Source organism: Lineus longissimus, chromosome 4 (genome assembly GCF_910592395.1).
Source record: "Lineus longissimus chromosome 4, tnLinLong1.2, whole genome shotgun sequence".
Lineage (NCBI taxonomy): Eukaryota > Metazoa > Nemertea > Pilidiophora > Heteronemertea > Lineidae > Lineus > Lineus longissimus.
Window position 1 is genome coordinate 18,175,844 of NC_088311.1, and position 25,763 is coordinate 18,201,606.

Below are 25,763 nucleotides of genomic sequence, written 5' to 3' on the forward strand. Positions count from 1 at the left end.
GACCAAGACTCCTTGAAGTATACGTGTATATTTATTACTTATTTCATTTTGTTTCTGCGCCCTTGATCCGTGCAAGTCAATTCTTAAACTCTTGTCGAAACTGAGACACACGAGTTGTGCGAGGAACAAAATGAGACAGTTTCTCCATTTGATTATTTTCTGGAGTGTTCTTTTTTATGATATCTTAGCAGGTAGGTAAACTTGAAACACGCATTTTTCGTTCGATTCCGTGCTTACTCGATTTTGTTTCAGGCGAGCAGCAGTTCTTGAGGAATACGCGATTCTTTGTCTTTAATCACATCACCACATGTCCTCCGCGCTGTAGGGAGTTTTCGCAGAGCTAGAGCCCGAAACGCCAACGCGATCTCTTTGTTCGAGCTCCTGATCAGGATGCCGAACAAAAAGGTAGGCGATCGCGTTGGCGTTTTTGGGGATTTGCGAAAACTCTCTAGTAAAAATCCTACCCGAAATTCTGCAAGTTTCGCCAGCCCTACGAATCGTGAAGTACGAACTACTAACTACAAAGGTCTGTCTAGTCGTCAAATCTGCGCTACAAAGGGGGGGGGGGGGGGGTTAGCCAGATTTTCAAAACTCCTCCCTATGTTAATTTTGTGATGATTTTTTCTGATACACCCTGTATAGTCTACATGGGTAGATTCCATCAACACATTGCACAAAAAGGAAAAATTCAAAATCTGACTGAATTATCACGCTTTTTCCGATTTTGACTCCAATTTGAACCGATGTAGATCCTTTCCATGTGAAACGATGCACTAGTGACGCCTGTGACGTCATGGTGCTGATATTGATTTTTCCGACGTCACGGTGATGGCGCGCGCTTGATTACCTCGCTACAGCGACGAGTCGTAATAGCGAGGTGACGTGAACTCGGACCTCGGCGTGCACTCACATGGCGGAAAGGTATTTCGCAACAGGAATTGCGCGTACTGAAAATAACGAATGGCACGTTTTCTACTATCTAAGAGCTGAACAAAAATAGGAAAAGCATCAAACACGTTCAGAAAAATAGTTTTAAAAAGCCGCCCATTCCTTTATTAAAGCAGTACCACTATGTATACGCGCACTATTACAACTTGGATATGCGTGTATACAGTATTGTACTCGCATGCTACAATGGATATGCGCCGTGAAATCATCATTTACAACTTTCCTCAATAATTTACTGGGGTGGATATATTTCATGTGATGCCGATTAGCCGCTAAGTCTAGTGGAGTTTACCTGACTTTGGAGAGTGTCAGTCTAGTGATTTCTAGAATGTTACATTGTATAGAGGCGTAAATGTAGTACATGTACCTGAATCATGAAAGAAGAAATGGAGTTGAATGATTTATTCATTAGTTCTTGATGTTATTAATAGCTTCACATATTCACCGAGACGATCGCTTCCATCTTGAAGACAAAGAAGCAAAATCGTTCCTCGTTGGACACTCGCGCAGGTACCGACGGACAGAGAATTATAATGGGGATGATCCAAACGAAGAGTGTCGTGAAGGCTGCACATATGAAGAGTTCAGGGAAGTAGGGAAAGGGCCCCAGGAAGTGGTAAGTGATCGTAAGTTAGAAAGTACTACAATCAAGACTAAATGAAGGCTAAGGATTTGGAATCAATACTACAGCATCTTAACTAGCACTAGGTTCCAAATTTTAAACAAAATTAAATACAGCTGTAATCATTTTTGTCTCTTAGACAAAATGCTCTGTAACTCCTTTATCTTTAGGAGTTCAGAGCTGAATGAGTTATCATTTTGTTCGTCTTGGTAAAATCTTTACAATGAATCAATACCATTTAGTATCTAAGTTCAGGAAATCCACCCTTTTGAAAAAAAGACTTGAGTTTTTTTTATTTCCAAATTCCAAGTTCCAAATTCTTAGTCTTTATGAATTCTTGCTACAATGTATTTGTCTTCATAAAATGAGACAACAGGGTAAAGGACAGCGTAAGTAATATACATAATGCGGTAGTCTGCGGTTAGGCCTGGTTCTATAAGGGAATTACAATAATAACAAAACAAGCGAAGCTATTGGTTACTAAGATACAAAGGATGTTGTTATATGGACGGAGATTAGTCCACACGTGGGGAAGTCAACCGGCCATGACATTACTCCGCCGCAACGAGACAGAAAATGTGCGTTGGGTTCAGCATTTGGATGAAGCGGCATGTAATCTTAACTCGTATTCTAAAACTAACTAACTTTACAAGAAAACGTATAATATATAAGAGAATTACAATGATAACAAAACAAGCAAAGCTATTGGTTACTAAGATACAAAGGGTGTTATTGGCGGAGATTAGTCCACACGTGGGGAAGGCAACCGGCCATGACATTACTCCGCGGCAACGAGACAGAAAATGTGCGTTGGGTTCAGCATTTGGATGAAGCGGCATGTAATCTTAACTCGTATTCTAAAACTAACTAACTTTATTAAGAAAACGTATGATATATAAGAGAATTACAATAATAACAAAAAAGCAAAGAGCGCATACAGCATGTTTTAGCGCTAAACTTTAATACTGCATGACTCGGCATCCTGAACCTCAGACCAGCATTCGATCAGCACTGGAGTGACTCAACCACTCTTTTGAATACATCATAGAGAGTGGCCCGGAACTGGCCAATAGTGGTTCCACACGGTAGATGCTAAACGCAATTACCTACAGTACCCGCCTCGTTTTGAAATGAACTGTTACACACAACCTCGTTTACCCAGGTGTCATTGCGCGCTCCTATGGTCACTTGAACTACCTCTGGTATCATGTTGAGCTTAAACATATTTGATTGGTCAACGAATAACGTTTGACATGCAAATAAGATGTAAATAATGTTGTGACACTTGGCATATTAATGGCATGTTGAATCGGCAAAAAGGGCGACTTAGGGCGATTTATCAATCCACATAACCATTTCCCCTGATGCGACCACAAATCAATTGACGGCATAATAGATCTTCATGGACAAGGATGATATATGAGCTAATGCTGATATCAACAATTAATTACCTCTGCAAGAAAATGTCGTCATTTAGTCGGCCATGCGGGCAATCCGAGCAAAATAGAACCGAAGAAGCACATGTTACAATACCCAGTCGCGCGAGCACTGTGAAACTATCATTCTAAAATCCCTTCTGATAATTTATTTTTATATTCAAGTATAAGGCTTCTTTATCTGTATACATCCTGAGATAATTGGTCAATTTTACAATTATTTTATCATCTACAAACGGTTTTTGGTCATGTTGAAACAGTGCTGACACGTAGTGCCCGAATAGACAGGTCATAGGTCAAACTTACTACGTCACCCCCAGATTCTGGCGGTGAAGAGCGATATGATTGGATATGACGTAGACGAGTATCCAGGGTCTAGTGGTGCAGCCATTTTGAATGCTAATCAAGTAGACCCCGGATGTAGAGGTTGAGGATTATAAAAATAAAATCGTTTAGCATTAGGCCCCTGGTTGGCTGCCACGTCAGCGCCACCGGTGGGGCCTTTTGGTATTAGGCTAGATCAGCACTAACGAACTCATAAGCAGTAACGTGTGCGAGATTTCGAAGAATCTGTATGTTATCAATGTATCGCAAATCTCAAAATTGAAAAAGTGCCAAATTCTACGGCAACGCGGAAATTATCAGGACAGTTAAAGATCCTACTATGTCAAACATCAATGAAAATGGTCACAAATGATTTTGGCATTATGAAGGGTATCAAAAGAAACAAAAATCTCATGAAATCTTTCGAAAATGCAAAATCGCATATGTTTGACATTTTGCGATATCAACAAAACGGAAAGTCAGAGGATGGACCAGAGTATGATTCCGTTCTATTTCAAGATTAATAATTGCAGGATTTGAAAGAAAAAATGCCAATTTTGTAACAAAGGAAAAAAATATATGGTATGCAACATTTATTGAATAAAGTAGTTTTGGTAAGAATTGTAGACCTATTCAATATTTTTAGGTGTACGTAAATTTCGGGCACGAATGTACAGCTGGGAGATGGGCGATGAATACGACAGCCTCTATTTTCAGTGACCTATACCTGTGACCTGCTGAACTGACCCTGATCACTGATGCAGCATACAAACACAAATCGCCGTGTGTGCCTGTATGGCCGAGTTACGGCTTGCTGTTTGAGCGATTTTTTGTCTACGATTTCTTTTGTACGATTTATCATTTCAGCTGGACTTCATGAAAGAATACAATTGCAAGCATCAAGGATTATTACCATGTCCTTATGGTCAAGCGTGTATGGCGACAAATGGAAACATGTCCACAACTTCCACGCTACACGTAGACTGTTCTGGTAGGTCGCTCACCACTCTGCCTATGATCACAGCATAAAACCTCACCACTATGATCATGGCATAAAACCTGCTCTTTCGAGAAGACACTTTTGCATTAATGTAAACAACTTTACTCCATTACCGAATTTAAATCTAAGCAATCTGATTTTATAGCTCCTTTGAATTTTAACATTGAACCTACAGTCTACTGATATTTTACAGATTGAATCATCTTACCACAACCCGTTATTGAAATAATATACACAGTTGTAACAACTTCAGGTGGATACTTCATATTTTGTCAATATTGGATGACATGGTTGAATCATAGCGAATCGAAATGAAAAACCCTTTAATAGAGGTTCTTAAAAATCTCAAAAATCATTTATTGCAGGTTTTCATTTTACTGGAAAACCGCTACAGGATGCATATTGGTGTTAGCCATTAAACCATTAAAAGGTTTTCAAAAGCTCAAAAACCTTTATTTCTAAAAGTGTTCTCTGGCAAATAGGCCTTCCCATAGACTGGCAACATGTCGGCACCCTTCGCACAGCCGAGCACTGCTCAACTGTTCTGTCTGAAGTCTTCTTACCTCGCATTTTCAGCTTCAATCCCTTGTTTCCAGCGTGAGATGCGTTTGTCGCACGATTTCAACAGAAAGGGGCCTCTCAGTCTCAAATCAAGCTCCTTTTTTCTTGGGGGATTTGCGTTTTTCACACGATTTCCATCGACACACCATTTTACTGCTAAAACATCTGAGATTCCTTTTACGACGTATAGAAATCTATTTTCTGGCCATGGTGTCCTCTCGGTTTCTCAAGAACCGGTTTTTGTCAGTGTATCACCTAACTATGTTCCTTGCATCGGCAATAGGCCCTATTTGAAGCTAATACGACCGGGGAATTTAGACTGATCGAACTCAAAATAGTTTGGTGTCAGGGTGTCTTGCGTCTGGGCTGCATCTCACACTCATGTCACAGAAGATAAGCCAGGGGTTGGATAGTGTTTATAGACGATCATATTAACAGTGAAAAGCATTCTCGTCAACTCCAATTACCAAATTTTTGTATAATTATTTAAATGTTCGATTTTCAGAATCTTCATTTTCCAACACTTTTTTACGTTCTCATATTCAGTGTCAATGCACATCAGGGTTTGAATGTACATGTAAATAAGACAAAAACAATGAGGTTTTTATGGTATTAGCAAAGTCTCATGGGCACGTGCAAGCACCCCTCAGTGATAACATAAATATGAAGTGTGCGATTGGATAGAGAAATATCTCTGGTTCATTACTGCATCGCTGGAACATGCGAGAAAAGTTAGAGGAAATGAACATTCTAAAAATCAATCACGTTACGAAGAAACATGTCTTTTGAACATGTGAGGTAAAAAAGTGGACTTAAAAATGCTTCATCGTCATAATGTATAACATCAGTGCCTCCCCCGGCAGAAAAGTCCTAGCAGACTGACAATACATGTATTTGTAGAAAAATTACGGCAATTTATAATTACACCCTTTTTTTGGACGACCCTACAAGACCAGAAATCGGAACAAGTGACCTTGGAGTAATAGGCGTATACATTTTGTAGTAATTGATGGTATTTGAAATCAAAGCAGGCCCTTAGACGGACTTCTTTTTTCCACTCAGAAATCGTGTCATGTTGAACTCTGTTTTTTCAGATATAGTTTGCAAGAAACAGCTTCCTCTCGAAAACGGTGAGGTTTCTGTATCGAAAGTGACCATCGATGGTACGGCGAAGTACTCGTGCAAAAAAGGTTATGCTCTAAAAGGAGCATCCACGGCCACGTGCGAAATAAGCGGCGCAAAGGGGAAATGGTCAGCTGATAGACCCCAATGTCAAGGTAGGTATAAGCTACGTATAAAATAGGGAGAATAGAGAGGTTCCGATTTGGACCGAAGAACGAGAATGAGAACAAGGTGATCTTTTCTCTAGTAGACGACATCAAGTTGTTTCTGTCCCGTAGCCTGTACCACTAGGTTCAGCAGTCAGCTACCAGTTTGACACAGGCTATACGTTCTCGAATGGGAAAGGAAATTCCACCTGTGTCGAGGGTCGTCCTGATATTGTTAAAAGGAGCTAGGCTGACCCGACACCCGTGTGCACAGGTAAGACGTACATTTCATACAAAAAGAGGTTCTTTTCATGTTTTTGTCCTGATAAGAACCTTGTTTGATACACGACTCAAAGCATCTTCACCTGGCTAGCAATGTTTTTTGTGTTCTTTTCCAGCAATAACCTACTAACCTTCTTCTAAATAAGAAATCTGTTTCATACATGACTCAGAGTATCTTCACCTGGCCAGCTAACTATCGTTTTTCCTGTTCCTTTCCGGCAATACTTGTGACCTTTATCCGGAAAAACGATCAAGTTTCTGTCCAGAAACAAAAACCTCCTAACTCATCGATCACTCAGTTAAAAATTTAATGTGACACAAGTTACGTTCTTGAAAGGAAATTGCGTTCCAACTATGGCAGTTTTAATGATACAAACGGGTAACGGCTGGGGCAGCCCTATAACCACGATAACCAGTGTGAACAGGTACATGTGTAATAAGAAAACGCTGGCATTGCAGTGGATGTTCCCTATATCTATTTACCATGTTTTCATAGAGACTTAGGATCTCCTTCAAGAAGGAATTTTGTATTGAGCTCATGTTTGTCTCATTTTCAGCAATTACCTGTGAACCACCGTCTGACTCTCTGGTAAATGGTAGTGTTTCCACCCCAGAACCTGCATTGTTCGGGACGGCGGTGAGTTACCGATGTAACACAGGTTTTGCGCTAGAAGGAAAAGGGAGTTCCACCTGTGTCGAGGACGGACTTGAAAACGTTAAAGGGAAATGGGATGACCAAGCACCCGTGTGCACAGGTAAGAGTTTTACAGTGACAACGATATTCCTCTGAAGACCTACGGCGCTCGCTAATGAATATGAAAATTTCCAATTGCATGTACATGTACATGTACGTATCGGTACTGAAAATAAATATGTGAGGAGGAAAGGAAGGCTCTGATTATATTTAAGGGCAATGGACTGACCCGACACCTCTGTGCACAGGTAAGATAACTCTATAATGTCTATGGATGGGAACTTTCCCTTTAATGCTAGAAGATATTCATCATGTGCTTGAAATGGGAGTTAGGGTCTCTTTTTTTCTTGGGTTATTCGTTATCATCATGCCGTGTAGAACTTTAAAATGTCTTTACCTTTATAGAATGTCCGGGCCACAAGATTCTGTTCTGTCCTTCGACCTTTAAAGCTATTGGCAATCACAGATATATTATACCATGATCCGTCAGAATACAATAGGGCAGGACATTTTGTCCATGGGGATATTTCCTACTGGAAAGACAAATTCTACGGGTGTTCATGAAGATCGCAACAGCGCCAAAGGAACATGGTCAGAGCCAAAGCCTGTTTGCAAAAGTAGGTTCAGCACTACCGCAAATGATTGGCCAATTTCAATCCCACCCATATTAAAAATTGTTTTGTTGTGGTTTGAAGGAATTTTGAGATGGTCCTTGATAATGTATTGTATTGGTTTTTGTTTTCTAGCTATTACCTGTGAACCTCCTGTCATATCAAACGGACATGTATCAGTCACCAAAGCAGCGGTGTATGGGTCAACTGTAACCTATCATTGTAACCAAGGCTTTTTTCTCGATGGGAAAGGAAGCTCCAAGTGTAGTCAAAATGGAACTGACAATGTTTATGGAATATGGACTAACCAGTTGCCTGTGTGTAAAGGTAAAGTTCCTGCAGAGAGAGAGCTTTCCTCATTTCTTTTCTACATTTCCCCCATGTTTGGATTTGATCATTATCATTTTCGATACAATCCCGTACTTTGATTCTTTTTGCAGCCATAAGTTGCGATACACCATTGTTACTGAATGGACAAGTAATAGCGGGTGGTCAAAGTACCCATGGCACGACAGTGATCTTTAGATGCAACGAAGGCTTCATTCTCGAAGGAAAGACAAATTCTACGTGTATTCATGAAGATCCAAACAGCGCAAAGGGAAAGTGGTCAGACCCAGCGACTGTTTGCAAAGGTGAGTCCAATGCCTACCGCACACGATTGGCCAATTTCCTTCCCATGCACCCATGATAAACATTTAATTTGTTTGTGGTTTGAAGGAATTTGAATGGTGGGTTGAATTCTCCTTTTCTTTTCTAGCTGTTACCTGTGAACCTCCTGTCATATCAAACGGACATGTATCAGTTACCAAACCGGCCGTGTATGGATCAACTGTAACCTATCATTGTAACCAAGGCTTTGTTCTGGATGGGAAACGGAGCTCAAAGTGTAATCAAAATGGAACTGACAGTATTTACAGAAAATGGACTAGCCTGTCGCCTGTGTGTAAAGGTAAAATTCCTCCAGATTGGAGCTTTCCTCATTTCCGTCCTACATTTCCCCCATGTCTGGCCTTCATCATTATCATTATTGATACAATCCCGTACTTTGATTCCTTTTGCAGCCATAAGTTGCAAAACACCATTGTTACTGAATGGCCAAGTAATAGCGGATGGTCAAAGTACCCATGGCACGACAGTGATCTTTAGATGCGACGAAGGCTTCATTCTCGAAGGAAAAACATATTCTACGTGTATTCATAAAGATCCAAACAGCGCAAAGGGAAAGTGGTCAGAGCCAACGACTGTTTGCAAGCGTAAGTCCAATGCCTACCGCACACGATTGGCCAATTTCCTTCCCATGGACCCATGATAAACATTTAATTTATTTCTGGTTTGAAGGAATTTTGAGATGGTCCTGAATGTTGTGTTATATACTTCTTTTCTCTTCTAGCTATTACCTGTGAACCTCCTGTCATATCAAATGGACATGTATCAGTCTCCAAACCAGCCGTGTATGGATCAACTGTAACCTATCATTGTAACCAAGGCTTTTTTCTGGATGGGAAACGGAGCTCAAAGTGTATTCAAAATGGAACTGACAATGTTTACGGAAAATGGACTGACCAGTCGCCTGTGTGTAAAGGTAAAGTTCCTTCAGAGAGAAAGCTTTCCTCATTTTTATCTATATTTCCCCATATTTGGATTTGATCATTATCATTATCGATACAATGCCGTACTTTGATTCATTTTCCAGCTATAAGTTGCAACACACCATTGTTGCTGAATGGACAAGTAATAGCGGGTGGGCTAAGTACCCATGGCACGACAGTGATCTTTAGATGCGACGAAGGCTTCATTCTTGAAGGAAAGACAAAATCTATGTGTATTCATGAAGATCCAAACAGCGCCAAGGGAAAGTGGTCAGAGCCAACACCTGTTTGCAAAGGTAAGTCAAATGCCTACCGCACACGATTGGCGAATTGCCATCCCATGCACCCATAATAAACATTTAATTTGTTTTTTTTTGGTTTGAAGGAATTTTGACATGGTCCTTAATGTTGCGTTGTATTCTTCTTTTCTTTTCTAGCTATTACCTGTGAACCTCCTGTCATATTAAACGGACATGTATCAGTCACCAAAGCATCGGTGTATGGGTCAACTGTAACCTATCATTGTAACCAAGGCTTTTTTCTCGATGGGAAATGAAGCTCCAAGTGTAGTCAAAATGGAACTGACAATGTTTATGGAAAATGGACTAACCAGTTGCCTGTGTGTAAAGGTAAAGTTCCTGCAGAGAGAGAGCTTTCCTCATTTCTTTTCTACATTTCCCCCATGTTTGGATTTGATCATTATCATTTTCGATACAATCCCGTACTTTGATTCTTTTTGCAGCCATAAGTTGCGATACACCATTGTTACTGAATGGACAAGTAATAGCGGGTGGTCAAAGTACCCATGGCACGACAGTGATCTTTAGATGCAACGAAGGCTTCATTCTCGAAGGAAAGACAAATTCTACGTGTATTCATGAAGATCCAAACAGCGCAAAGGGAAAGTGGTCAGACCCAGCGACTGTTTGCAAAGGTAAGTCCAATGCCTACCGCACACGATTGGCCAATTTCCTTCCCATGCACCCATGATAAACATTTAATTTGTTTGTGGTTTGAAGGAATTTGAATGGTGGGTTGAATTCTCCTTTTCTTTTCTAGCTGTTACCTGTGAACCTCCTGTCATATCAAACGGACATGTATCAGTTACCAAACCGGCCGTGTATGGATCAACTGTAACCTATCATTGTAACCAAGGCTTTGTTCTGGATGGGAAACGGAGCTCAAAGTGTAATCAAAATGGAACTGACAATATTTACGGAAAATGGACTAACCTGTCGCCTGTGTGTAAAGGTAAAATTCCTCCAGATTGGAGCTTTCCTCATTTCCGTCCTACATTTCCCCCATGTTTGGCCTTCATAATTATCATTATTGATACAATCCCGTACTTTGATTCCTTTTGCAGCCATAAGTTGCGACACACCATTGTTACTGAATGGCCAAGTAATAGCGGATGGTCAAAGTACCCATGGCACGACAGTGATCTTTAGATGCGACGAAGGCTTCATTCTCGAAGGAAAGACATATTCTACGTGTATTCATGAAGATCCAAACAGCGCAAAGGGAAAGTGGTCAGTGCCAACGCCTGCTTGCAAGGGTAGGTCCAATGCCTACCGCACACGATTGGCCAATTTCCTTCCCATGCACCCATGATAAACATTTAATTTGTCTGTCATATCAAACGGACATGTATCAGTCACCAAACAAGCCATGTATGGATCAACTGTAACTTATCGTTGCAACCAAGGCTTTGTTCTGGATGGGAAAGAGAGCTCAAATTGTAGTCAAAATGGAACTGACAATGTTTATCGGAAATGGGCTGACCATTCGCCTGTGACTTTCGGGAAACGTTTCGAGTTCATCCGATCTGAACTGACGGTGGAGATGTGTGACAAACTATTTCAGCTCTACGTCCATTATAGTAGTGATATCAAATTCAATTTCAAATTTTAATTTTGAACGAACTAAGTTGACCTCAATTTGTAAGACTTTCTGAAGCACGGTAATACTAGTGTAATCACATATTCCATTACAAGTCTCGTGCTTTAATAATCACTAACGGGACAGATCGCGGTCATTCACAGAATATGGCAATGTTCAGTTAAACCTAAGTCGAATATTTAGTAAAAGAGCGACAACTTCCATTGGCTTCCAAGGTCAACTCAATTTGATTTGATTCACAGATATTGGATTGGAGTCACCTTCGTCGACATTGGATTACGTGCATGGAGACGTAGGAGGACGCACAAATACGCGTAATGAATCAGGTAAGTTGGGAAAAAAAATTAAGAATGAGTGATTAAAGACTTCACTGAGCAATTAAATGGAAACCATTGCGTATTATATACAATTACTTGCAAGAATGATAATCTCAGATGCGTCACTCTATATAACCCTGTCACTTGTTACATCATCAGTAACTTGTGCTTGCCATTCTCAAGTGCTGACCCAAATGAGGTAAAATGCGAATTTCGAGTTCCTTATACTCAGTGCGATTTGAAGGTTTCCGCATCGGTCGAATATAAAGTAATGCAAAATGAGGAAAAGCTAGGTTTTTCATTGTGTGTTCCTTTCACAATTCCCGAGCGTGCAACTTAGAGAATATTTCTGCTAACTCGGTCATGACCACATTTGCCCTTGCTGCGTGCATGTAAACGGTGACAATTTCTAAACCGCTCTATCAAAGTTGTTTACATAAGTTGTTTTACACATAAATAATTTAAAACCTCTCTCTTGATGTCTTCTTTGTTATCTCTATTTTCAGGATCAGCAATGAACATCGGAATTGGTATTGGCTGCGCGACAGTTGTTCTCGTCTTGGTAATCATTGTTGTTATTTTAGCAATTAAAAACAAAAGGTACGTTTTACCTATTTTCCAAATTATACCAACTGGAGTCATAAAATGCATGCAGTACACGATATATTCGGAAAGAGCCAACCGGATGAGTGTGGTTTTTACATGTCGGTGCAAAGTTCAGCTTGACTGGAGTCTGAGGTTATCCACTCTCTATCTGAACTTAGCTTGAGACAAAACTATTGCGTGTACTTTTTAATCGATCAATCTGTCATCCAGTCTAAAATAACCTAAGATAACACCATAACATGAAGATTTTAAAGGGCGCCTTTTCAATGTGTAAGTGTGTTCAAAGGAGCAATCCCTCAAATCGTCTCTCAGTCAGCCATGTCTTTAGCGAGTGCTTAAACGAAATGATACTGTCTGCCATCCTTATATGGGTCGGCAGCTGGTTCCAAACCAAAGAAATGGACCACTCGCCAAAAAGGTTCTGTCCCAAATGAGGTCGGTGCGCCTTGGTTGCAACTTGAAGCAAACAAAAGCGGGTGACCTTGAACGACGAACAGATTCGGCGAGGGGAAGCTGTAGGAAACCATGCCGACCAATGAACACCCCTATTAGCAATAGATAGCAAAACGTTGAAAACCATACGAGACATAACCGGCAGCCGGTGGAGTTACCGGATGACTAGCGTTATATGATCGATCGTACTTGTGCGTTCTTCTCTCAAATCTCGTAGCCCAAATTTTGAATACGCTGGATAGGTTCGATACTCCACTCCTGCTGACACCCAAAACAATGCCAAATGCCTTTCGTTCAACTCATACCGGTTTCAATCTCGCTTCCAGGATGGCGAAGATGTAAGTGCTCGTGCGATCACACCCTACAACAAACCTGGAGGCGGGAAATGCCCGGTCGAATTTTATAGAAAGTCAAATGCAAACAATAAATGTCGTTTCCTTGACATTTTTATTGCATATTATTTTGTTCTGTTTGGAGAGCCGCTTGCCGAACAGCACTGAAAATCAACCCAGTTTGGTCAGCCCGGCTTGCCAAACATTCTTCCCTGTTTGGCGAGCTGGCGACTTCACAACATGGCCAATCAGAGCAGTGAACAGATATCATATTGGAATTAATATTCGCATAATTTACAATTGCGGTCTTCTCGCTCTTGCTCTAAATTTACTTTTGAATATTTAAAATAAGTCCTTATGTAAAATTGTCCACAAGAGTTCATAAAGAATTAAAATGTGATTAACTGATAAGTGTAGTAAATACATTGTAAAGTCCTTCGCTATACATCCAGTAGTGTTGTTTACCGCGTTGCCATGAATGATAATACGGATATGATAATGAGCTCCTTGCAGGCTAATGTATGAATGAATTCAGCTCTCCATCTTGGTCAAAAGAGTCGCTGTATGGGAAGCCGGGTTTGCCAAATAATCAATTCCTGTTATGTTTCGACGCTCAGCCTCAAGGAAAGGGTATCATACCTCACTTCAGATTAAATAATAATAATAATAAAAAATAGGTATTGGATCAGGATAGTACAAGGGTGAAAGAACAATTTAGTTGGTGTGTACCATTCATCATTCATAGACCAAGACTAAGAGGTCTGGCGGACCAAAGTGTATAGATCCAGTAAGACTAGCGTTCTAGCAGACGATTTTCGTTGCATTGCGCTGTGGGGAGTTTTTCAAGTCCGTAGACTTTCATGTGATCCAAGGTTGCATGTGATCGACATGATTGTGTCCATTGGAGTTAAAGTGATTAGCAACCGAAGTTTGTTTATTCCTGGAGATATCTGATCGGTGTTCATTGAGTCTAGCTTTCAATTTCCTGGATGTTTGGCCTACATATTGTATACCACATTTGGCGCATTCAATGAGGTAAATGACCCCTTCCGAGTTGCAACTTATCCTTTGTTTAATCTTATGTTTCTGTTTGGTGATATTGCTTGTCACGTGATCAGATATCTTCATGAATTTACAATTCTTGCATCTATTGTAATTGCACCTAACTGTGCCTCTTTGCGGTTGGGGTGCGAATGTTAGTGTCATTTGATTGGATTGACGATTTCTATCATGTCCATTGTCCTTATGCGTAACTTTAGCTCTTGTGAGGATATCTTTGAGGTTTTTACATCTCCTATAGCTAATGAGTGGTTTGGCGGAACCAAGTGATTGTCTCATTTTCTCTGAGCTTTCTAAATTGTCCCAGTTGTTGTTTACTAGTGTCTTTAGATTTGGTAGAGTAGGGTTGAAAGTGGTGACCACGGGTATGATATCATTGTTCTGAATAGTGGCCTGTTTTTTTAGCAAGTCATTTCTATCTAAAGCACGCGCTTTCTGTATAGAATCTTTTAGTAATAAAAGTTTATGTCCTCTGATGTGTAGCATCCTGATCAAACGTGCACAGTGTTTATCAAAGTCTGTAATATTTGAGAATATCCTACGAATACGGATGGCTTGGCTATAGGCTATTCCACGTTTGGTATGGCCTTGGTGACAAGAGGATGAATGTAGATAGCTATGACAATCCGTGGGTTTGACAAAGAGATCAGTTTGAGTTGGTTTTGCTGGTTAAGGCTCACGGTGACATCTAGAAAATTAATGCTGAGTTCACTAATTTCAGCAGTGAATTTTATGGTGGCATGTCGGGTGTTCATTTCATTGATGATTAGGTCAAGTTTCTCTCTGCCATGAAGCCAAACCATAATGATGTCATCGATGAACCGACTATTCATTTCAGGTTTGTAAGTCTGTTGGTCTCAGAAGTCAGCTTCCCATTTCCCTAGGGATAGGTTAGCATAGGAGGGGGCCATCGAGGTTCCCATAGCTGTGCCTGAGGTTTGCACCTGTGTAGTGGACCACGTATCTTGCAGTTTTTCCAATAATAAAACAAATATGGCAATTTTTATTTTCGCGAATCAAGGTTATTCGCAAAATTCGACAGTTTTCAGTATTCATTCGATCAGAAAATTTGTAGTCCAGCTTTATCGTCGGCCATCTTTGCTTATCGGAGCCGCTTTGCTGAACTTTCTTACCCAGCGTCAACAGCACATTATGCTACCTCCACATTAGCGATTAACGAGGTATTTTGCGACAAGAGGCTCGATTTCCTCAGACATTGGTCTAGAGCCAAACATTCAAATGTATCAGTGCTGGAATGAAACCACACAGTGCCGGTGGACAGGGCATGAATCGTGGTGTTAAACTGTGAGATAGTTCTTTTCTCGTCAAACAATCCATACATGTTAATTTTGTTTGTCTTGTCTGATAAGTTACAGTCGAGAAAGCCCACCACATGAAACACTCGAAGAAGAGCCCCCTGCCAAATCCAAAGTGAATGTCTTCCAGAATTCACTTTACGATATAGAGGAATGGAACGAAGGACAAAACGAAACAAGGGGCAGTTCTGATGAGACGTTCCGCCTAGATTTTGTTTGAGGAAAGTACACAACATCAAATTATTCAGGAGTTTTATAGCTGTGTTTCAGTTGGTGATGGTCGGTTAATACGTCACGCAAGTTTTCGACGTTACAGGACTTGGTCACGGTGGCAAAAATCCTCTGTACATTTTTAGAGACATTTATTTTAGAGACATTTATTTCTCGGAGGAGTTAAACCCGTTCTTCTAGGAATAGGAATGAGATTTTCACATATAAAAAATAAAAAACAGAATAACTGGCGAAAAATATTTTCATTTAGTGCATTCTAGCATTGATATTTTCTGGTAACGTACATGGGGACGAAAAATACAGACGAGGTACGTTGCTGATGTTCACCACTGACTGACATTGAAGGTATCGTGTGAAACAAAATTGACCAAATTTCAGAAAACGTCTTGAATAAGGCATGTTAGGAAGTCCATGTAGGTGATGAACTTATTAATAACAGATTTGATAGCTTTCACGCATCTTCTTGAAAACACAAAAAAAAACAATAGCTACTAAAAGAATAAAGCAGAGGCGTCAAAATAATGATTATGTTGTGGTAATTGTATCAATAGCATAAATTTAACGACTAATCATTTTAACTTGATGTTTTTCGGAAGGGGACTCAAGATGTTTTTTTTTACATTTGCACATTTCAAACAGAATACAACATCCAAATCTACCACTTACCACGTGCCTATTTCAATATAGAAAGAAACTCAACAACATTGATTGTCATGTTAATTGGTCAAATTTCAAAATAACAATTAATCAATATTTGTTGATTGTTCGTGCACCTTGGCCTTTTTATAAAGTCACCCAATTAATATAAATACATCAAGTAGCTCTATCAGATGTTTCTATCATGATATTGTCTCCATAATGTTTGACTGATTGTTTTGGGCTTTTCAAGTTATGAAATGAGAATGTGGACAGGCTTTGTTATCAAGTGAAAATATTAAAATCTAAGTTAAATATTTTTCTTTTCTTCTTTTTCACCATCTCAGGTGTCTTTTCTTCGTTTCCACCTCCTCCTCCTTTCCTTATACCAAATATTACACTTTTTCCGCAGCCAGTACCTCAAATAAGCTAAGGCCCACGCCAGAATCCATCACTCATTTCAGGGTATCAAAAACTGTCTGCAGTAAAATGCCAAAGTGCAATATCCAGACACAGCGGGCAAATCCTCAAGAGCGTCAGCTTGATCGAATAATCACGAATGTAATAACTCACGAGTGTTTATCAATACAGCCCGAAGGTCTATTTTTCAAACTGAGAAACTCTCGAATGCAGTAGGTTTAAGTTCGGTGGGGACCCAGAAAAATCCATTTCACCCTTCATTGCAGTGTCCGCGGGAAATGTCGTTCCAAAAATCACACCAGATGCCGTTTTTGAGAGTCGTTGTCTTCACCTTTAAGGAATAAAATCAATTAAACAACACTTGGTCAATCACACGAAATATATATTTCCTATTCGCCTGTCCCTGGAAGTAATTGGACAGAAGGGACGAACATTGGGGCGACAACACCAACTTTCTTTTCGAGTTGAAACCTTAGCTAGAAACTATTAAATAGAAAAGGAAAGTAGGAAAGATTCCCTTCGATATATATCGTCTGTCAGAAATATCACCGAATGGGCACAAGCTATTTCTGAAATGATAGACATATCACGAGTTCTTGTTGAACAATCTTTGTTATCAATAATTGGTTTCAAAGGCCACCCGCATCGGCCAAGTAGGGGCGCAAATTCCATAGACGTCGCCACAAGATAACTGCGAAATTGGTTCATGCTATTACGCACTCCATATCCGAGAATTTTATGGACCTTCATTGTCACAGACCTGCTGTTGAAAGAAGGAGCATTGTCAATTTCTTTCTTGTGCGAGAAACAAAATGAGACAGGTTTTCTATCTGATCATTGTTTGGAATGCTATTTTTTCAAACATCGTAGCAGGTATGTAAAATAAGTTGATCCTTTAAAAACACATTCTTATCGTTTGTTTCTAGCCTCAAATCAGCCAACAGCGACAGAAAACGCCTGTCTTTGGCTGTAATTGGCTCGCTTTCGTGGGATGTTTGGTCCCCTACCCAGAACCCACTGCACTGATAACTAGTGCATGTCCTGAATTTAGTTGCTTGCTGGACTCGGGACAACGTGTGTCAATATTTTGCAATGTCATTATGGGTTTTCGATATTCCCATAATGAATGCATTTGCAAACCGCGCATCAGTAGGTCTCGTAAGGGAGTTTTCCCGAAAGTTCGTGATGATGACGTGATCCGTTAACAGGACGTAACATCTATTTTAAAATGCGTTTCCAATGTGATTGCATGATGATAACCCGTTGATGTCGTATATCACTGGAAACGCCCGATTCCCTTCGTTCTGCAGGGGCAGTTTATTTCTTTAAATCAATCATAAGCGTCGCATTTGCTCCTAGCTCTGTTCACCATCGGGCAATATTGCCAATTGGGCAGGACAAACACGGAAAACCCCAAATATAATACATTTCTTCCTGAATAATTCTTACAGTGACCATTCTCCCGTGAAAGACAGTTGCTTACGCTACACAAAAATCAAAAACAAATCGAGGGTCAACCATTGAACTTTTGAGATATGTTGAATTTTGCACAAATCAGCGAAAAACGCACCAACTGTCACTGGACGGCATTTCAACGCGGGCCTGACGCACATCCCAAGTTTAGTGTACACATACGTCGGCGACAACATTAAAATTGGTAGTTTCTTGTTAGCCGCCTATTCAGAAGCGCTCCAATCGAACGAAGTTCCAATTAGAACGGTAGTGTGACAACCACAAGACCAAAACTGCTAGCGAACAGCCAGCGCTGAAATCACCGCAAGATATTTAGCTCCTACTAGAAATAGCCAGAGAGCCCACATGTATAAATTGTTTCTTAACATTTATGAAATAGAGGTTGCACTCAGCACACGCACCCAGCACACGCCTACTCAAAGTTCATTATTCGAACCTCGACATCGTACGTTTACAAATGTATGATTGATGTTTCACGGTATACAAACGAGCTTGCTGTACTAGCGCTGCTAATTGCAATAATACACTAAATAATCGACACCCTCACACTAAGTTTCATCTTTCTAGACTCAATAGTGAGCAAACGTGCCCTAATGTTGATGGACGACGAACGGACGGACGGACCGACGCCGGGAATCCAATCATTGAAAAACATTTGTATAGCAACAACAGAACATCTGGTATAGCACATAGTGTTTGTCCAGATGCGCGGGGCATATCCATTAAGTTATGGTATTCTCAAATTCTCTTTCTCGGAAGTGTACTGTAAGCCCATAGCGTCACTCGAAAAAAATCATAGATTTTCGACTTGCCTTTATGTTTTTCTCAGAAAGAAATTGATAAAACTTAAGCATCATGGTATCAATATAACTTGGATAGGTATTGTACTGTGAGTGTTATCGCTTATTTGAAGTTCGGAACACATTTCGACGACATGGCATCAGGCATTCGTGTTGGCGTTTCTGGGGATTTGCAAAAACTCGCTATAGTCGCAAGGTAAGTGCATGGTGTTAAGGAGTGATAGAACTTGGTCTCACTCCTTTTTATTTAATTTTTAAGGTTGTCCGACAAAACACTTCGGGTATAACTGCGAATATCGGTGTCACTGTGATGGGGATGAAGATTGCAGTCAAGACGGGTCTTGCCCAAATGGATGTGCCAGTGGATGGGATGGAGAGTATTGTCAGCGTGGTAAGTTTTGAAGATAGATCAACTATATCGACACCAAGCGGTTTAGTTTCCATAGTGTTGCACATAGATATCTAGCCCTTACAACACAACAATGATGTGATTTTTTTCGTATTGGATAATCAGGCAATCAAGATTGTATAGTACACTCACCTGGAAAGACAACAGCAATAATCACGAAGATGACCAATTTGTGCGAATTTCCGATTACCTGATTGAAAAATCGATAATTACGAATTATTTTTTTAGCAAGTCAAATCATCATGGTTTTTTGATCAGGTGGCCAGGAATGAATCATGCTTCCTGGTATTTTTTGATAAGGTGACCAGTTGAAGTTGTTTTTTCTCATTACAAAAGAAGTAGGATACCTTGACTTTTGAAACCTTTTGTGTCAACAGATAAGATAAGCATCTAAATATTTGAATACTTCACAAGGCAATAAATACAAGACAGAATTCTTCTGGCTGTCGTTCATCCATGTTTGGCACGCCTCGGCTTGAACAAATTGGTCATGATTATCGCTTTATGAATATAAAAATGCTCATGCCTATATGCTCATGCCTATATATGTATAGTGGGTGGGTGAAACCTAGGAGATATTTTATAAAAAGATAAGGTCATCATATCGTTTCTAAGTCTGGCATTATCTGATTCAAAATTCTGTAGGTTTGTAGATTTGCTCCACATTTCCACGTTTCTTGAATATTCAGACACGTTCTTGCATGTCTTAGATCTAGAAACTAAAGTATGTGCATGGCGTGTGGCGAGCTGTAATTGGCCACAAGGCACTGTGCAACCTCCTTGCGCATGACCGGAACTATTTATGTCGACGTCGTCCCGTCCGAGCTTGAAATGGTCGCCACAGCAATCTGAATGTGGTGAATGCGTGTGAGTTCTCACCAAATATATGCCTACTCTCGCTACACAACCTACGTAATGCATCCATGCCTACACCCATGTGGTACTGCAACTTTGGTCTTTCTGCAGACGTGATAGAATAGATATGGAGACACCGATAGGAAGCCATGTTTATCCTCAATGTGTTGGCATTGCTCAGCTTCCCGACAACGTGCGTCAGTATAGGCGGAGGCTACGGAGGCATTACCGCTGGAAGTTCAGTATGAGACGAAACTAGCATGACGCAATGCGCATTACCACTGAGCTTAAAAAATGTATCGTTATTATTGTATCGTCTGTTTAAGGTAATGTTGCTGCAGGAAAGTCTTCAGACGCATCACAGGGAACGACCTATGGCACGCATTACGCCTCTTTGGCTCTGGATGGTTATACGAATCAGGCGTTTTCAAGATGCAGTCATACCAACCAACGCGAACATTGGTGGCAGGTGGATTTAGGGAGGGACTATGTTCTATTTACAGTGACAATATGGACAATGGGTAAGTCATAAATGTGATGAATATCAGAGATAAGGCCTCAATATCAAGCAAACTGGGCTGTAATTCTACTACGACTATCATTATCACTATTATTATTTAAACCATCGTTTAACGCCTGTTGTTAAAATTTCTATCAAAACATGCGAATGTTCAAAAAGCTAATTCACAAGATGATTATGAAATTTTGCGATAGCATATGAAAACCTTATATATATCTAAGAAATATCATCAAATTATCAGCACCAAATAAATACAGCTTAATTAGTCTTCCCCAGCCAACAATCCTGGGATGACTTGATTTTACTCTACTATAAAAAAGTCCTTCATTATCATTATTATCACCTCTGCATCCCAAGCGGCTAGCAGTTTTTAATGAAATTTGACTCAAATATCAGTTAGGGGATAAGAACGAAAATGGCCTTGTCCTTTTTATCACTGATTACGTAATTCAAATGAAATCATTTGTTTCATGGCTATTTTTTGGGCAAATATTGACAAAAAAATGTTTCCGGACAACTCCGAACCGCTCGACGGAGGGCAGCCTGGTAAAACCAAGCCCCTCCCTGTGAAATCTCGTGATATTTGGGTGGTCGATCGCGCCGGTCAACGTAGCTACAATCCAACCTTGCGTCAGGAATAGGCGGAGGCGAAATGGCTTGGGACGAGGCTGGACGGAGAGCACTGCAAGTTTCAGGGATGATAGTTGATATGTTGAAGTTATGCTTGTGGGTTTTATATTTTCAGTCATGTAACTTATTCACACAATAACGAGTTCCATTGTTTTTTTAACCTCGATAGCTCGTAGAGCTCGCTTTTTATCAAAGTTATTTTCATGCAATTTTCAGGGAAGGTGGATCAGACGATTTGTAATAACTCTTTAATTTGATATTTGCTTTGTTCATGAAATACTTATCAAATGACTAAAAATTGTGGCTTACTGGACTTTGCGCAATATTTCGCCAAAAAAGTATTCTACGCAACGGTCCCTAGGTGACTGTTCCTATTCATAATACACAGCCTGTCCATCCTAGATCGTGGTTACATGGGGAGTAATCGTTGTAAAATTTGGCCAAACGCAAAGACAGTTAACCCGGGTACCACTATGTTTACGATGCGAACAAGCCGTGTAAGTCATTATCAGCATTTTTTCATTGAACATTTGCGGGTACAGCGTCACAGGGAGCAGCATTGAACGGTAAACAGGTTCCCAACATATTCAGACAATGGCTTGTAACGGCCATACAGGAAACGATTCGTATCAAAAACCGACGATCACAACTATTCGCTTGCTGAGAGTATACATTACGCGCATACATTACATTCAGACATTTGAGCTTCCAAGCTTTGAGAAATAACAGGTCATGTGCGAATTTGGCATGTAATTTTGGTAACTTACGTGAGTACATTTTCAACCCCGAAAAGTGTGAAGTGAAGTTATGCTTTTATTTAGTAAAAATCGGTAGGCATGTCCAACAAGACATGTTTCTCAGCTGCCTGGGTGGGTGCAAGTCATCACTCAAAAGTCGTTCTCTGCAATGCATGCATTTGTGTATACAATGTACGTTACCCTCTCTACTTCAAATGAATGAACCTCATAAGGGTTTGATTAATTAATTGTTTGTCGTACCTTCTTCGATCGAGGTCCGAACAAATTCATGATTTTGATTTTTAAAAACACGTATTCATAATGGAAAACACATCCATACTGGTGACTGACAACACCATCGAACTTGACGTACCGGGGTAAAACATAATGGTCGCTCCCCCATTTCGCTCGTTTCGTTTCGTTGCGCAAAGTCCAGTAAGCCTAGTCTGGACTGGTTTTGTTTGGTCCCGTGTAAACGGCCCTTAGCAGTGTAGTGCTGTGCCTAAAAAAGAAATCGGTCCAAGCAGACGGGATTTTTTTCATTTAATAATGTTCTGTTGGTGACAATTGTTAACTGAATCCTTTATTTTGAAATTCTGAGAAAAAGTAGGGCTTGCTGGCTAATTGATTAGACAGAAACCTCACTTCTTGCTGTTACAAAACTGCAATCCAATATTTGATGACGTCATCTACATTACAACCAAGCAGGTGTTGCTGATGATAACAGATTTCTCAATTGATTCGATATTGATGTCATTTTGAAATTTTTCAGCTGAAAGTGAGTGCAAGAAAAATACGATAGGTACAGAATACAAGGGAACACAGAATACAACGTTGATGGGTTTCACCTGTGCGGATTGGCTTGTATTCGAGAAAGCCAGATATAGGCCGGCTGACTCCTACAATTACTGTCGGAACCCAGACGGTGACGCTCGTGGACCTTGGTGCTATATTACAGCCACAGACCCACCTCCCTATGATAACTGCTTTATTCCACCCTGTAAAAGTAAGTAACGCCCGCATAAGGGCGTGGTCCTGGAAATCTTATCAGTCGATATTGACATTGTTAGCCAGGGTACTAGTATACACTCTTAAAATAAATTTGTAAAAAAAACTCTTTTACAGTAATCTATTATACCGTACTTATCTGGTAGTTGCTATTGCACCGACTGTCAAATTAGGTTTTAATCATCAAAAGAGTAATTCTGTTAATACCACTTCAAAGGTTATTGTTTACTACATGTACTACATGTATAGGCTTTTTCAGAAGTAAATGTCGCTGTCCTTTTAGGTTGTTGTGCAAAACTAGTGGGCCGATTTCTTCAAAGTTGTTTTTTTTAAAATCTAGTTTCGGGATCAAACACAAATTCCAGGTTAGAGAATTGCAAATCAAGTTAATTGTTTTTCTTCATTGGAGCCACCTTTGGCTTTTGGGGGTCTGGACAGGGTCCGATTTTTTCTAATGGATAGGTCTCAATGAAACTTAATCTGCACGAAAAAAGTTTACTTGAGCATTTCAGCAAAATTTATCCAGAAATAAGCAGTACGGAGGAGAAAATGTCAAAAGCCATGCACCACATCAATGTACCCGAATAAATACCGAAAAAAAGTTTCGTAACCATGCTTAATGAAATATGAACATCCTCTTGGTTGCCGAAATTGGAGATAAGAAAAACAAACTTGGTAGAAATCGACCCAGTAGTTTTCGAACAGTGGCACCAAAGGACAGTGACATTTATTTATGAAGCCGACTATACCCATTAAACGGATTCCAATAATACACTAACAAATAGCATTGTACCCGTGGCGCAGGCAGGTTCATATGGGCTATACCTTGAATAGATGAATTGCAATGAAAATCTAATGCAATATCAAAGGTTGCAATATCGAAGAGACAAATTAAACCAACCATTTGTCCACAGACTCGGACCTAGCTGTGGCGTGCTGTATGCGTGCACATGAAAGTATATCAATTGGTCTGATAGAGATGATGAGGCAATGTGAATATGCCTCGTTCCTTAGTCAGCAATATGCGCCTTTTTATACGGAGAAGGAGAACTCAGATATGCCTTCACATGTCGGCCTCCAAATGGCTCGGACCAATTGCACTATCACTACTAAAACTTTAAAATGCGTGCTCCTCCTACATGTAGCGTGATCTCGGGCAAGGCACTTACTCGACAGGCAAGCTAGAAGTTCAGCACCGTGAGCAGCTCCTTGACAAGGCCATGCCAAGTTCAGAGTGCCTCTTCAGATACATCAAGTATCGAAAGCTGTGGCGAGCACATAAACAGACCATGGTAACCTTCATTTGAAAATCCCTTCATAATCAAGGGCTAGCACTGGCTAACACAGCGCCCATAAACAATAGACCACCAATTTGACCCCAGCTCCTTACTGCGGGAAAACCCAAGTCCAGCAACCAAAAGTACCAAAAATACATTTTTGTTTACATTTGAACTGCACACATGCGTTGGTTTACAATTTCCCGGCGAAATCTCGAATCTCTGGTTTGGCAGTAATTCTCGAAGATCAGGTGACCTGCAATCGTGGATTGAAAATAACATTAACCTTGGTTCAGCAGGTCAACAGGTACAGGCTGTTCCAATCATCCCCCTACAGCCAGCTGTTCAACCGGTAATGTTAGTCACCCCACAGGGAGTGCAGGTAATTGATTAAGCCCCTGCATAACTAAACAGCAATGACTTGGCTTCTGTGAGTGGTAAGGAGAATTGACAGTGTACGATTAAAGATCCCTCATTACTGCTTCGCTGAAGTAAATTTCCGAAAATAAACATAACGTTGCATCAGGATAACATATCACCTGCAAACGTGCAAAATTTCGAGACGAAACACTACCCCCAAATGGCACTTTATCGAGCCGCCTTATAGTATTATGATATAGATTGCATTAGTTGGACCGTTGCCAAAACAGGCGACGAGGTTGGACAACGTGCGATCGGCGTTGACCTTTGCCCTCTTTAAGTTTTCATATCTGCGCTGTGATTGGGGCACGTACGGCAGCATTTTAGTGCCACTAAAGAAGAAGAAAAAAAGAAAAAAATTTCTCGTAATAACGACTTTTAATCTCGTAATAACGACTTTCTTTCTCGTCATAACGACTTTCTTTCTCGTAATAACGACTTTTATTCTCATAATAACGACTTTATTTCTCGTAATAACGACTTTATTTCTCGTCATAACGACTTCCATTCTCGTTATAACGACTTTTAATCTCGTTATCACGACTTTTAATCTCGTATCGTTATTACGAGATTAAAAGTCGTTATAACGAGAAAGGAAGTCGTTATTACGAGATTAAAAGTCGTTATAACGAAAAAGGAAATCGTTATTACGAGATTAAAAGTCGTCATAACGAGAAAGAAAGTCGTTATTACGAGATTAAAAGTAGTTATTACGAGATTAAAAGTCGTTATTATGAGAAAGAAAGTCGTTATAACGAGAAAGAAAGTCGTTATAATGAGAAATAAAGTCGTTATTATGAGATTAAAAGTCGTTATAACGAGAAAGGAAGGCGTTATTACGAGATTAAAAGTCGTTATTATGAGAAAGAAAGTCGTTATTACGAGATAATGTTTTCTTTTTTTCCTCTTTAGAGCGTGCCGAGAAAACAGGAAAATCGATGGAATCCGTCCTGGGTTTGCGGAGCTCGATAGTTGTGATGCAAACGCAGGAGAGTCAGGATGGACTATAGTTGGTTACTTCAACTACTAC

General features: G+C 40.2%; 1 protein-coding gene and 1 long non-coding RNA gene across 2 annotated transcripts in view; both read left to right on the plus strand.

Annotated features, from left to right (window-relative positions):
* Window positions 1–11,478: 11,478 nt before the first annotated feature.
* LOC135486137 (uncharacterized) lies at window positions 11,479–13,010 on the plus strand. Its single transcript, XR_010446667.1, has 3 exons — window positions 11,479–11,560; window positions 12,058–12,151; window positions 12,937–13,010. It is a non-coding gene; the product is annotated as an uncharacterized LOC135486137 (long non-coding RNA).
* A 4,439-nt stretch (window positions 13,011–17,449) lies between these two features.
* LOC135486804 (sushi, von Willebrand factor type A, EGF and pentraxin domain-containing protein 1-like) overlaps window positions 17,450–25,763 on the plus strand; it is a 48,270-nt gene continuing 39,956 nt past the window's right edge. The window contains exons 1-4 of the mRNA XM_064769904.1: window positions 17,450–17,477; window positions 19,137–19,268; window positions 20,468–20,662; window positions 22,801–23,034. Coding sequence (XP_064625974.1) covers window positions 20,659–20,662; window positions 22,801–23,034 — 238 coding nt within the window. The 5' untranslated portion in view covers window positions 17,450–17,477; window positions 19,137–19,268; window positions 20,468–20,658. The remainder of the gene's footprint in view (window positions 17,478–19,136; window positions 19,269–20,467; window positions 20,663–22,800; window positions 23,035–25,763) is intronic.